General features: G+C 47.5%; 1 protein-coding gene across 3 annotated transcripts in view; it reads left to right on the top strand.

Annotated features, from left to right (window-relative positions):
- LOC137521908 (leucine-rich glioma-inactivated protein 1-like) overlaps window positions 1-14,990 on the top strand; it is an 85,562-nt gene that overhangs the window by 47,287 nt on the left and 23,285 nt on the right. For all 3 annotated transcript variants that reach the window (XM_068241786.1, XM_068241784.1, XM_068241785.1), the window contains exon 3: window positions 14,370-14,441. In XM_068241786.1, the coding sequence (XP_068097887.1) occupies window positions 14,370-14,441 (72 nt within the window). The remainder of the gene's footprint in view (window positions 1-14,369; window positions 14,442-14,990) is intronic.

Raw genomic sequence — 14,990 nt, 5'->3', positions numbered from 1 at the left:
TATTAAGTGATAAAGATGCTAATCCTGCATTCAAAACTTTCAAAACTTTTTCTGCTGTTATGGTTCGGAGTTATCACATTCCTTAGGAGTACTGGCCCTTTAGTAGTCGTGCCAAACAGTTGCATGCTGGGGGTTCTTTTATCTATAATATATTCCTCCTCTTCCATTTATTTCCCTGCCTAGCTGCTTATCTGAAACACGATCCCCTGCTCACTTGTGTTTACAAGCAAGGCTGAGGTGACTCAGCGATTGGAGGAGAAAAGAAAAAAAAGTAAAGGGCAGAAATGACATCAGCATTTAGCTTAAACTGTGGGCAAATTACATGGTTCCCACCAGGAACAGAATTCTCTTCATTTACTATATAACGTTCACTGAAATCAAAACATGGACAGTACAATACATGTGCTATGTAAGTAGATCAAGTATTTATCTACTTATATATGTATGTGTTTTGTTTCCCTGGCATAGTATGGCTGATCCTACTGCTTTAAAGTGTGCCCAAAGCGACATATGACATGATGAGATAAACATGTATGATGTACAGTACAAAATATATTAATACCCAGGGTCTTTTACTTGTTTTATTTTGCTGCCTGAAAGAGTTAATTTTCGGGCATGGACGTGACGGCTTCTGTCTTGTCGGTACCTTGTTGGGAATATAGTAAGCATCACTGATAAGCAAATTACAGCCATAAAAGTTTCCTGGCAGAATACAACTACTGAGTACAGGGGAGAGGTAAGACAAGGGCAATATTTCATGTATTTTCACTCAGGGACACTTAACAGGCTGGCACTGAGCAGAGACAACAAAACATTCAGTCTACTTGGTAAATGATTAACCATTTCACCTCTCCCAGCAGGAGTATCTGCGTCCCTGTATTTACACAAATGTAAACACTTGGTTCTGTTTCTATTTTTAGAACACACTAACTCTGTATCTCCATCTTGTGACCAAAACGTAAAATCACATCCAAATACCCTATTATACATCTTCCCATAGAAAAATGTAATACATTTTCATTATTTTTAAAAACCCTTGGAGGTGAAGTGGTTAAATATAATATAAAACCATGGGATATCAAAAAAGGTCATTTTTAGGAGTAGGAGGATAAATACAATTGTTTGTCTCATCAGTTTATTTTTTATCTCGGGCTCCCTTTAAGTGACATGTGACATGATGAGTTAGACATGGGTATGTATAGTGCCTAGCACACAAATAACTATGCTGTGGTGCTTTTCTTCTTTCTCTGCCTCAAAGAGTTAATATTCAGCTATGCAACTGACAGTTTTACTCCAGTCAGGACCCAGTCAGGATTACTGATAAGGAATTAAAGCCATAAAAGACTTTGCTCTGGGAAGCCCAGCTCTCTGCCAGGAGAGGATAGATTAAAAACAGTCAATGGTTCATACCTATATATTTGAGCACTCTGAGACACAGAGACATACTGTTACATTCAGCTGAGACACAACAACAAATCTGATTTTTTATTTTTTTATTTTTATTTTTATTTTATACATAACATAAAACTGTGGGATGCCTAAAAGTAATTTTTATGAGTAGGAGGATAGATGCAATTGTTTTCACTTAACCACTTGCCGACCGCACGCTTATACCGTGCGTCGGCAAAGTGGCAGCTGCAGGACCAGCGATGCAGTACTGCGTCGCCAGCTGCAGGCTGATTAATCAGGAAGCAGCCGCTCGTGCGAGCGGCTGCTTCCTGTCAATTCACGGCGGGGGGCTCCGTGAATAGCCTGCGGGCCGCCGATGGCGGCTCGCAGGCTAAATGTAAACACAAGCGGAAATAATCCGCTTTGTTTACATTGTACGGCGCTGCTGCGCAGCAGCGCCGTAAGGCAGATCGGCGATCCCCGGCCAATCAGCGGCCGGGGATCGCCGCCATGTGACAGGGGACGTCCTGTCACTGGCTGCACAGGACGGATAGCGTCCTGTGCAGCCCCGATCACCGGGGATGAGCAGGTAGGAGAGGGAGGGGGGAATTTTGCCGCGGAGGGGGGCTTTGAGGTGCCCCCCCCCCCCGCAACTAGCCTGCCCACCAGAGCGATCAGACCCCCCCTGCACATCATCCCCATAGGGGGGCGATCTGATCGCTCTGCATGAAACCTGATCTGTGCTGGGGGCTGCAGAGCCCACCCAGCACAGATCACAAAAAAGAGCGCTGGTCCTTAAGGGGGGGTAAAGGGTGGGTCCTCAAGTGGTTAAAGGGAACCTTAACTGAGAAGGGATATGGATGTTTCCTTCTAAAGAATACCGGTTGCCTGGCAGTCCTGCTGATCTCTTTGGCTGCAGTAGTGGCTGAATCACACACCTGAAACAAGCATGCAGCTAATCCAGTCTGACTTCAGTCAGAGCACCTGATCTGCATGCTTGTTCAGGGGCTGTGGCTAAAAGTATTAGAGACACAGGATCAGCAGGAGAGCCAGGCAATTGGTATTATTTCAAAAGGAAAAAAAAAAACATATCCTTCTCACTTTAGGTTACCTTTAAGTATCACATTAAAATATATATGTTTACAGCCAGAACCCAAAGTCTGGCCACTTCGGGATCTGGTCGGCCAAAACGCGACGTGGCCGGCTGCTGCGGCCAATGTTAGAAATTAAATGATTCATGTATTTTCTGGCTGTCTATCTGCGGCCAAATGTATCAAAAGTGAGTTAATTAAATTAAAGTGTTGGCAGTGGCTGGATAGTGTACTGGTTAAGGGCTCTGCCTTTGACATGGGAGACCAGGGTTTGAATCCTGGCTAGGTCAAGTACCTATTCAGTAAGGAGTTCAAGGCAAGACTCCCTAACACTGCAGGGTGGCCTCCTGAGCGCGTCCCAGTGGCTGCAGCTCTTGAGCGCTTTGAGTCCGACAGGAGAAAAGCGCTATACAAATGTTCCAATTATTATTATTATTAAAGGGATACTGTAGGGGGTCGGGGGAAAATGAGTTGAACTTACCCGGGGCTTCTAATGGTCCCCCGCAGACATCCTGTGCCCACGCAGCCATTCACCGATGCTCCGGCCCCGCCTCTGGTTCACTTCTGGAATTTCAGACTTTAAAGTGTGAAAACCACTGCGCCTGCGTTGTCATGTCCTCGCTCCCGCTGATGTCACCAGGAGCATACTGCGCAGACACAGACCACAATGGGTCTGCGCAGTACGCTCCTGGTGACATCAGCGGGAGGAGGGCATGGCAACGCAGGCGCAGTGGTTTTCAGACTTTAAAGTCTGAAATTCCAGAAGTGAACCGGACGCGGGGCCGGAGCATCGGTGAGTGGCTGCGCCAACACCGGATGTCTGCGGGGGACCATTAGAAGCCCCGGGTAAGTTCAACTCATTTTCCCCTGACCCCCCTGTCACGGACGGTTGCGGGGCCGCAGGCGCGTCCTGGAACCGCCCGTGAAGAAAAAGCAATCGCACTCGATTCCCTGCATCGATTGCGCTTCAAATCGGTACAATCTGGGTTGAGTGTGTAGGGACAGCTGAAGTCCTTTTCTTAGCAAAGAGAGCACCATCCTAAAGGCTGGATGGCTCTTTTGATATGCTAATGAGCCTGAGCCTAATCTGCCCAAGAGAGTCCCTGGCTTCAAGCTGTGCTGATGGCCCATCCATCAGGTATGAGGTGACAAGCACCATGGCAGAAGCAATCTAGTTGGGCTAAAAGCCAGACCCACTGGCTCATTCCCAGCAGGGGAGGCGACACCTCGCTGGCTGCTCCAAACTTCAAAGAGCCTTTGCCTGGGAATAACCTGAGTCTCATAGCAAATCCATAACTTCCCAGATCTGTCATATTTCTGGGGTTCCTGAGATGGCAGCTTCGCCAAACGTGGGGGAAGTGTAGCATGAGCCCCGGTGCTGGTTCTGAGGAAGTTTCAGAACATTCTGAGGTAAGGACTGCCAGTTAGGCAGTTTGAAAGTGCCTGATGATACCACAGGGGTCCCACCCCTCATGTCTGGTATCAGGGCGCTGGGTAAATCGAGACAGACCTGAAAATGTTAATAAATCTGCCCTGACCTGTACAGTTCTGTGAGATAGAGCCCATATATGGGTAGATATGATTTCTAGCCCCAGTACAAGGGGAGGGCTCATCTCATCTTCTAAGGGGGTGTATGGCTCCCCGCCCTCACTCCCTCCTACTGAAGCAGGGGCATAAGAATGGCAGAGGACCCAAACTCAGTGTCCTCCACACTGAAACATCTTGAATTCATCAGATGCCAGCTTGAGGATATGCTGGCATCCACCTGGTCTGAACTCTGAACTCAAATTGAAACCCAGAACTCTGTTTTCCCACAAAAAGGACATCTTTCCAGGAACTAAGTATTTTTCTCCCTTCTTTTATTTTTTATACTGGCTATTACTGTTTTAATAATTGTTGATTTTAATAATTGTCTGTATATATTAATTATTTATATTGCGTGAATAAACGACTTTCTCCAAGTCATTCACTTTCCGCTACCCTGCTTATCAGCACACACAGAACTGATCCCGGGTCTCTGAAGATACGCTACTGTTTGTTTGTTGTTGGCTAGACAGAATAATGTGTGTTTAACCGTTTTATTCGCAGGATTAGTCAGTCAGTTAGTGGGCTCCACGGTCCCATGATAACCGCGGTGGTGGCAGTTTACTCTGAACCAGTAGGTGAAGTTGTAATCACCCGTGTCTCACAGGCTCCCTTCTGAGTTGTCCGCGGCCAATTCTTAACGGTTCCTGCGCATTGACTGCGACCAGAGTTCGCACGATCCGTGCGCTGGCACCGTTTAGAAGGCTAAGTGCGGTCAGCCACTAGGGCTCTTGTGACAGTGTTAGGCAGCGGTTGGGACCTGTGTTGTGCTGAAAGTATCTGCGATAGCGCTAGCGCTAATTCGTTGGTGTAGCTGGAAGGCAATATATTTTTTATATATACAGAGAGACTGTGTAGCCAGTACCCCTCCCCAAAAGTTTTATTTTATTTGGCGTGGAAATGTCCGGGAACTACAAGAAAATGTGCCTGGCGGACCTGCAAAATCTTTGCCAAGAGAAAGGCATTGATGTCGGCCGCAAGAAACAAGGGGACCTGGTAACGGAATTGTTTCAATGGGATACCCAGCAACTGCAGGAGCTGGATGTGTCTGCTGAGGTAGACGCTGACCCATCTGACTCAAGGCAAGGGGAACCAGAGACTGAGACTCCTGACCGTACAGAGGTTGTGCATCCTGAGGGCCCTGCATCAACAGTTACGCAGGAGAATGTCAGTGTGGACCCCAATCCCAGAGTTTCTGAAAGTACTCGCCTGGAACCGGCCAGTACTGGACTGTCCGTTTGTACTGATCCGCTAATGCAGCAGGCATTACAAAAGCTGATGGACACTGACCTGGACAAGTACCTGCAGTACATGCGTGAAGAGCGCCAAATGCGGGAGTGAGAACGGGAGCGCCAATCTGCAGAGGCGCGGGAGAGACGACAGCATGAGCTCAACATGGCAAAGGTTCAACAGGCCAGCCGGAGTTCACCGCCCAGCCTCCCTGCTGAAGGAGCTGCACCACCCGTAAGTGCAAAATTTAAATTTGCTAATATTGAAAAAGACACAGACATTGACTTGTTTTTGCGGTCTTTTGAAAAAGCATGCCGTCAGTATCGTCTGTCCCAAGACCAGTGGGCCAGACATCTGACACCTTTGCTGCGCTACAAAGCGCTTGATGCCTTCGCAGAATTGCCTGCGGAGAAGGATAATGATTATGCTGCTATAAAAGACGCTATCATTACTAAGTACCAGCTGACGCCAGAAGCCTATCGGAAAAAGTTTAGGACCTGGCAGAAAAAGTCTTCTGATTCGTACCGAGATGTGGCCAGCAGCTTGCTCACCACACTCCGCCAGTGGACACTAGGCCTCACCAAAGGGTCTTATGATGTCCTGGAGGACTTGATAGTCCTGGAACAATTTCTGAACATTTGCCCTGCTGATGTACGACAGTTTGTGTTAGAACGCAGGCCGGCTTCAGCCACTGTCGCTGCAGACCTTGCTGAGACTTTTGCAACTACCCGGGTGGCTGATACCCGCAGAACTGTCCCATCCAGCTGGAGAGGAGGTCAGCCCAATACCTCGGCAGACCCTCCTGCCCCTGTGAGCCGTCCGCCACAGAGGCCACCCAGCGCAGCTGCTGCACCCAGGCCTGCAACGCCTGAGAGGTCACCTGTCACTACTGCCGCCAGCCCGGACACATGAAATTCGACTGTCCGGAGCGGAGACAGACACCACCAGCACCTGGATCATCTGCATCACCTGTACCTCACCCACAGCAGAGGCAACCCGCCAGCGAACCACAGCCTGGATCATCAGATTTTGTCCTGTTTGCCCGCGGAAAGGAAATCCGCGACCGAACCGACCAGCAGCAACTTGTTAGAGTGAACGGCAAAGTTGTCACCGGATTTCGAGACACCGGAGCTGACATCACGTTAGTTCACTCACATCTTGTGCCAAAGGAGAGCATCAGCTCCAGCCGATCCCTTGCCCTTACTGGAGTAGAGGGCACCCTTTTTCACATAGCCCACGCGACAGTGAAGCTGGATTGGGGAGTGGGAGGAATCCAAGAAAGGGTTGTTGGGGTTATGAAGGATCTCCCAGTCCCTGTGTTGCTGGGGACTGATTTGGGCAAGCTTGTGTCCTACTATGAACCTGCCACGACCGCCTTGTCGCTCACGGGAGGAGACGGACTCTCCGCCCACCACCAGGTACTTTATACACTTGGGGGAGCACCAGGGGGAGGCGGGTTGAATGTGCCCAGTTCAAGGGTACCAGGTTCAATAGTGCCTGCTTCAAAGGCACCTGAGTTTGATGTACAGACTGTCTGTTGTGATGATGCTGTAACTGTACCTGAGTTTACTGTACAACCTGTCTGTAATGAAAAAATGTCTATACCTGTCAATGTCATTACTGCATGCAATGATGATTTGAGTAATGTCCGTCTGTGCCATTCTGACAGTGTACCTGTGCTAGCAGTACCGCGCAGCTGCACTGCTCAGAACCCGAGCTCAGAACAGGTGGAGGGGGTTCCGGCCTCCTCCCCCTCCTCTGACCACAGGGATGAGACCTTTCAGCCGCTGGCCTCGTGTGACATGAGCCAGTTGGCTGAAACTGACAGCGCCGTATTCTCAGCCGCACTACAAAGTGACCCAAGCCTGAAGGTGCTCAGGCAGCAAGCCGCTGAGCCCCTCGCAGACGGGGCCGCTTTCAAGGTGTACTGGGAAGGTGGGAGACTGTACAGTGAGTCTGTACAGCCCCCTACAGGTAGATCCCACGCGAATACCAAATGGCTTGTGGTCCCGAGTGCGTTCAGGGGACATGTGCTGAAATCCGCACATGGTAATCCTCTGACAGGGCACTCAGGGGTCCGCAAGACACTTGCCGGTATTCGGAAACAGTTTTATTGGCCCCGGATGAACAGGGATGTAGCAAACTACTGCAGAGCATGTGCCGTCTGTCAGGAGCTGGGAAGGTCCAGGGATCCCCGCGGGGTTCCCTTAGGTCCACAGCCACTTAGCTGGGGAACGTCGCGTGGGCTGGCTGTTGACCTAACCAACCCACTGCCCGTTGTCAGCAGTCCCGGCAGACACCACGTCCGACTGCAGTGGCGCAAACGCCCTGTCCAGAACGGTCCATGTCGGGTCAACCCTGAGGGTAGCAGACCGCGCCCGGTCCAGGGAAACCGAGCCACAGGCTCCAATAGGTTTTCCCGCCGCACCGGCAACCCGAGACCCGTCAGCCAGGTTGGCCGACACGCAGCGGGCAGCCGACCCCAGAACGCCAACGGGGAACTAGATCAGATCTCGCAGGTTAGCGGCAACGACACACATCTTGCTGATGAATGTCTATCTGCCTTCTCCCCAGGGAGGGCTGTCACGGACGGTTGCGGGGCCGCAGGCGCGTCCTGGAACCGCCCGTGAAGAAAAAGCAATCGCACTCGATTCCCTGCATCGATTGCGCTTCAAATCGGTACAATCTGGGTTGAGTGTGTAGGGACAGCTGAAGTCCTTTTCTTAGCAAAGAGAGCACCATCCTAAAGGCTGGATGGCTCTTTTGATATGCTAATGAGCCTGAGCCTAATCTGCCCCAGAGAGTCCCTGGCTTCAAGCTGTGCTGATGGCCCATCCATCAGGTATGAGGTGACAAGCACCATGGCAGAAGCAATCTAGTTGGGCTAAAAGCCAGACCCACTGGCTCATTCCCAGCAGGGGAGGCGACACCTCGCTGGCTGCTCCAAACTTCAAAGAGCCTTTGCCTGGGAATAACCTGAGTCTCATAGCAAATCCATAACTTCCCAGATCTGTTATATTTCTGGGGTTCCTGAGATGGCAGCTTCGCCAAACGTGGGGGAAGTGTAGCATGAGCCCCGGTGCTGGTTCTGAGGAAGTTTCAGAACATTCTGAGGTAAGGACTGCCAGTTAGGCAGTTTGAAAGTGCCTGATGATACCACAGGGGTCCCACCCCTCATGTCTGGTATCAGGGCGCTGGGTAAATCGAGACAGACCTGAAAATGTTAATAAATCTGCCCTGACCTGTACGGTTCTGTGAGATAGAGCCCATATATGGGTAGATATGATTTCTAGCCCCAGTACAAGGGGAGGGCTCATCTCATCTTCTAAGGGGGTGTATGGCTCCCCGCCCTCACTCCCTCCTACTGAAGCAGGGGCATAAGAATGGCAGAGGACCCAAACTCAGTGTCCTCCACACTGAAACATCTTGAATTCATCAGATGCCAGCTTGAGGATATGCTGGCATCCACCTGGTCTGAACTCTGAACTCAAATTGAAACCCAGAACTCTGTTTTCCCACAAAAAGGACATCTTTCCAGGAACTAAGTATTTTTCTCCCTTCTTTTATTTTTTATACTGGCTATTACTGTTTTAATAATTGTTGATTTTAATAATTGTCTGTATATATTAATTATTTATATTGCGTGAATAAACGACTTTCTCCAAGTCATTCACTTTCCGCTACCCTGCTTATCAGCACACACAGAACTGATCCCGGGTCTCTGAAGATACGCTACTGTTTGTTGTTGGCTAGACAGAATAACGTGTGTTTAACCGTTTTATTCGCAGGATTAGTCAGTCAGTTAGTGGGCTCCACGGTCCCATGATAACCGCGGTGGTGGCAGTTTACTCTGAACCAGTAGGTGAAGTTGTAATCACCCGTGTCTCACAGGCTCCCTTCTGAGTTGTCCGCGGCCAATTCTTAACGGTTCCTGCGCATTGACTGCGACCAGAGTTCGCACGATCCGTGCGCTGGCACCGTTTAGAAGGCTAAGTGCGGTCAGCCACTAGGGCTCTTGTGACACCCCCTACAGTGTCCCTTTAAATTAAGCCGGTGGCAATGTAACAGAATATGCCGCTGGCTTCGGCTCTGCCTCCTCTCCCTGCCCCCTGCCTCTCTCCTATACAATACTGGCAGCCGGTCCCCCCAGAGTCGTTCGTCGCGGCAGGGAATCCTGCTGTTTCTGCAGGGCGGGTGCTGGCAGAAGCAATGTCTGCAGCCTCCCCGCTCTGCTTGTTTCTTGCAACGAACGACTCTGGAAGTTGGCCACTTCGGGTTCTGGCCGTAACATATATGTATAAAAAAAAGTTTAAAATCAGGATGATACCAATTGGAATGTAAAACAGTTCCTCAAGAAAAGCAAGGAGTGAGTCGGGATGATACAATATTGCTGCCTCAAGAAAGAAGTCTGACTTTTCTACTAATGTTCAGAAGAACCAGCATGATGTAACCTAATGGAGGGTTTGTTGTAGGACAGCGCCACCGTGTGGCAGAATGGATTATATTATTGTCATTATTAGTCATTTCTATAGCACTGTCATTTTCTGTTTTACATAGGAGGTAGTCATTATTATTATTATTATTATTATTTATTGTATTTATAAAGCGCCAACATATAACGCAGGGCTGGACATTAATTTAGGTTGCAGACAATATTTAGGGGTGACATACAGCAATGTGACAATACAGGAATACAAGAAAACCAGATCACACAGCACAGTATGAGTACCAGGTAATGCTTAGTCAGTCACTGGAGGGGAGCATGGAGATTAGGCAAGTTAGGTTCACTCAGATGCATAGCATGGGTTCACAGTAATGGAGGTGCAAGATCAGGTAGGGCACACAAGGAGGAGGACCCGGCCCAAAGCCTTACAATCTAGAGGGAGAGGTAAGGACACGAAAGGTAGGGGACCAGAGTTCAGCTGTGGGTTTAGAGCAATTGTGAGGGGTGGTAGGCCAGAGTGAAAAGGTGAGTTTTGAGGGCTTTCTTGAAGATGTTGAAGGAGGGGGCTGCCCTAATGGGTGGAGGTAGGGAGTTCCATAGTGTTGGAGCAGCTCTTGAGAAGTCATGGAGGCGTGCATGGGACTGGGTGATGCGGGGGGCGGTTAGGCGAAGTTCATTGGAAGAGCGGAGTGAGCGGCTAGGTGTGTACCTCTGAGTAAGATCAGAAATGTAGGTTGGGCAGGTTTTGTGGACAGATTTGTAGGTCAGACACAATATCTTGAATCTGATTCTGGATGGATAGGAAGCCAGTGGAGGGATTCACGGAGGGGAGCGGCCCTGGTGGAGCGATGGGAGGAGTGGATAATTCTGGCTGCCACATTCCTGATGGACTGCAGTGGGGCTATTCGGGTCATAGGGAGACCAGACAGAAGGACATAGTCATGTCCACAGCTCCCATGTGTTCCTTTTTGGAGGGACAATCGTTATTTTTGGAGCCACACCCCTGTGTCCCTCATTCTTCCTCATTCGTCCCGCTTTCACAACTGGTGCACAAACTATTAATATTATTGATTTATTTTGTTGTTTTGGATTAACATAGTATCAACACGAGGTCGTTTCTGACCAGTTTGGCACCCCAGCTTTGTCAACCAGTGCTACCCCCCTCCCCCCAATGATGCACCACCAGGGTTAGGGAGGGAAATTGATTTGAGGAAAGAGGTGGGTTAAGGTGGCCAAAACCATCCAATTTCTAGAAAAAAATAATTTGAGCGATTAGTTAATTCTTATTGGAAGCGAAATATCCTAATAAATCGTCCATTACACCATCAACAAACAATCTTTGCTTCCTATCTATCACAGCCAAGTTAGCCAACAGGGAAATCCAAAATTTGGTTCAACAAAAATTCAGTCGAATCGTTTGTAATCGACTGTATCCACCAACAGAGATCATTTACAACCAATCCAATCACATCCAATCAGAATTATCTGATTGTTCGAACGATTTTTCACTAGAAATGTTACCGTTAGTGGCAACCTTTTGGCATACTGATCGATTAGGGGGATGCTTCACTTACAGTGGACCTGAACTCTTGCACAGGACAGAAGGAAAACACAGAGAAATGCACCCTGTATGTATTTAGTGAGTTTAGCCTGTCTAATCCCCCCTCATCTGTGACTAATCACTAGTTGTAATTTGATCTCTTAGCTGTGTCAGATGGATACCTTGGTAGAGCAGCTAATTTGTTAACCCTATGCCTGCTTCCATGAAAAGCAGGAAGCAGACACTCTGCAGATTTATTGCAGGATTTTTATCAGCTGTAAAAAAGAAACGTTTTTCTTTAAAGGTTATTATGCTGTTGCTTATCTTTTAGAGCAGAGAGGAAGTTCGGAGTTCAGGCCTGTTTAAAGAGGAACTGTAACAAAAAAAAACCCTGGGGGGTACTCACCTGGGTGGGGGAAGCCTCCGGATCCTATCGAGGCTTCCCCCGTCCTCCTGTGTCCCACGGCAGCGGAGAGAATCCTCCCGGAATAGCCGGGATGTAAATATTTCCCTCCCGGGCTCCAGCGCAGGCGCAGTATCAGTTCTCTGCACGGAGATAGGCGAAAATAGCCGATCTCCGTCGGGCCGCTCTACTGCGCAGGCGCAAGTCTCCTGCACCTGCGCAGTAAAACGGACCAGGCAGAAGAGCCGTAACAGCGCCCCCGCTGGAGCCACAAAAAGTAAATATTGCACAGCCCGACAATTGTCGCCTGTGTGTTCCGGGGGCTGCAGCGAGACCCACATGGGACACAGGAGGACGGGGGAAGCCTCAATAGGGTCCAGCGGCTTCCCCCTACTGAGGTGAGTACCCCCCGGGGGATGTTTTTTTTTTTTTTTTTTACAGAGTCTCTTTAAATTCTTTTGGTTAGGAGTAAACTAGGGGTGTTGTTAGGAGTAAAGATGGCCATACATCTCTCAACTTGGTGGCTGATCGAGTCGATCTTTCGATTTGATAATTATAGTTGAACCGGATGAAAATGAGTGCTGCCAAGACCATGTCCGATTGACTATGTGACCAATTTCAAATCGAAATTGGTCGCACGTGTTGATCAACATACTGGAAAATCTTGGGCCAACATGCTTGATCGGGTGCATTGTGGTAATCGTGGGAAATATCAGGATGAGTGACGAACGTGACAGAAACCCTGTTCGCTGTCACCCTCTAGTGTTTTATGTCCCACCCCCACCCCCGGTCCCCGTGCAGTTATGTTTTACCTGTCCGCTGTCCACACTGAATGATTTCCACATTCGGGCCCCAAGGGGGAAATTATTAATATTGATGTAGGAAGCATCACATTTTTAGTTCGCAAATGCAAATTTACCGCAATTGTTCAAGAAGCGACTGTCCGCGGCGGGCTCCATAGACTTAAATGGCAGGCGAACGGCTGCCGAATTTAGCGGTTATTAGCAAAGCCCCCTTATGTGCTAGGAATACCAAATTTGCAGGGTATGTGAAGGAGGACAGTGGGTACAAAAGGAAAAAAATCAAAAAGACCTTATAGTTTTTGAGAAAATTAATTTTAAAGTTCTCGTTCTGAGTGTGGGAAATGTTTCAACAGCCGCAGAATTTAGCTGTTAATAACAATGCCCCCTTACGTGCTAGTAACATCAAATTTGCAGGGTATGTGAAGGAGGACAGGGGATACAAGAGGAAACTTTTTTTTTTCAAAAAGAACTTATAGTTATTGATAAAATTGATTTTAAATTTATCATTCTGAGTGTGGGAAATGTTTCAACTGCCGCTGATTTTAGCGGTTAGTAGCAAAGCACCCTTATGTGCTAGAAACACCAAATTAGCAGGGTACGTGGAGGAGGACAGTGGGTACAAAAGGAAAAAATATTTTTCAAAAAACACATATTAGTTCTTTAGAAAATTAATTTTAAAGTTCTTGTTCTGAGTGTGGGAAATGTTTCAACTGCCGCTGACTTTAGCGGTTAATAGCAAAGCATCTTACGTGCTGGAAACACAAAGTTTGCAGTGTATGTGGAGGAGGACAGTGGGTACAAGAGGGAAACATTTCATCATTTTTTTTTTTTGAGAAAATTCATTTTTAAAGTTCTCGTTCTGAGTGTGGGAAATGTTTCAACAGCCGCAGAATTTAGCGGTTAATAACAACGCCCCCCCTTACGTGCTAGTAACACCAAATTTGCAGGGTATGTGAAGGAGGGCAGTGGGTACAAGAGGCTGTGAGATAACTTTTAAGCTTATCTAAAAAGCAATTTTTAGCACTTAGCAATTGAAAAAAACACTAAAAAGAATGTAAAAAAGTCATATCAAACTCATTTTGAGTAATTTAATCAAATGGACCTAAACCAGCTGTGTGCAGCAGTCCGGAGCCTCATTCCAAATGCTTTTCTGCAAGCTCACAGGCAAAGCATTTGTCAGCTTTTGGCGACTTTCAGGATCGGCTTAGCACTGGGCAGGCAACGGTTAAAATCAGGATTAAAACACAGTGATTGCGCAAAAGACATTAAGCGATAGTACAGATGGCTGTCCATTCATCTGAACACACTGGGCCATATGCAATTCACTTTTTCACCCGAGTTTTCTCCTAGGAGATAATTTTTCATCTTCAATTTAAAATAACTTTTCGGCACTTTTCAACTAAAAAAGTACCAAAAAGTAGGCGAGAAAGTACTATTAAAATTATTTTGAGTATTTTCTTGCTTGCTGGTGGCTTAAAATGCATTTTATTGACAAGTTTAAAATTATCACCTAGGAGAAAACTCAGGTGAAAAAGTGAATTGCATATGGCCCATTGTGTTTACAGATTAGCTACTCTGCCAAGGCAGCCAGCTGACACAGCTGAGAGATCAAATTACAGCTTGTGATTAGACACAGATGAGGGGGAATTAGACAGGCTAAACTCTCTAAATACATACAGGGGGGATTTCTCTGTGTTTTCCTTGTGTCCTGTGCAAGAGTTCAGGTCCACTTTAAGCCCCTTATTTGTATTATCCTGTGATCTTTCTCTGCCTCGTTGTGTCATCATTCACCTCTCCTCAGCTCTAGTAAGTCCTATGGATGGAGAAAATAATAACTGCAGTTGTATGTGTGTGATGAGATAATTGTATTTGTTTCCCGTTGCAGCTCGTTCCTGAGATGTGGTTTCAGCGTAATCCAGACAGACAGTTTCGCCCCCTCGCAGACCCTGCAGATCCTGTGAGTCCCAGTCTTCCTCCTCATCAGTCATTCTATAATGACACATTAGTCACAGTTCCTCCAGGTCATCCTTATCCCTCATTCTCATAGCTCTCAAGTGTCCCTCTTTGGGAGCCCTGTCCCTCTGTCCCTCTTTCCTTCTCATTTGTCCCTCTTTCAGGACTTTGTCCCTCTTTCTATGTAAATATATATATTTCTCTACTAAAAAATGTGTTTGACTCTAAACTTTATTCCCGTCCTTTAAATTGATATATTAGTAATATAAAATGTTAATATAAAGGAAAATGAACCAGGATAGAAAGGACCAGCGTGGTTTGAATTATAAAACAACATATTTTTCTTATGAAATTATTATGGTATGTGTGACTAGGGGTGTGGCAGGGGCATGGTCAGGGGTGTGATGGGGCGGGGTTTAAGTATCCCTCTTTCTCATCTAGAAAAAAGTTGGGAGGTAATGCTCATTCTGTCTCCTTAAAGAGAAACTCCGACCAAGAATTGAACTTTATCCCAACAGTAGCTGATACCCCCTTTTACATGAGAAATCTATTC

Source organism: Hyperolius riggenbachi, chromosome 6 (assembly GCF_040937935.1).
Source record: "Hyperolius riggenbachi isolate aHypRig1 chromosome 6, aHypRig1.pri, whole genome shotgun sequence".
Taxonomy (NCBI): domain Eukaryota; kingdom Metazoa; phylum Chordata; class Amphibia; order Anura; family Hyperoliidae; genus Hyperolius; species Hyperolius riggenbachi.
The sequence above is the reverse complement of the archived record's forward strand: the minus strand, read 5'-3'. Positions and strand labels throughout refer to the sequence as shown.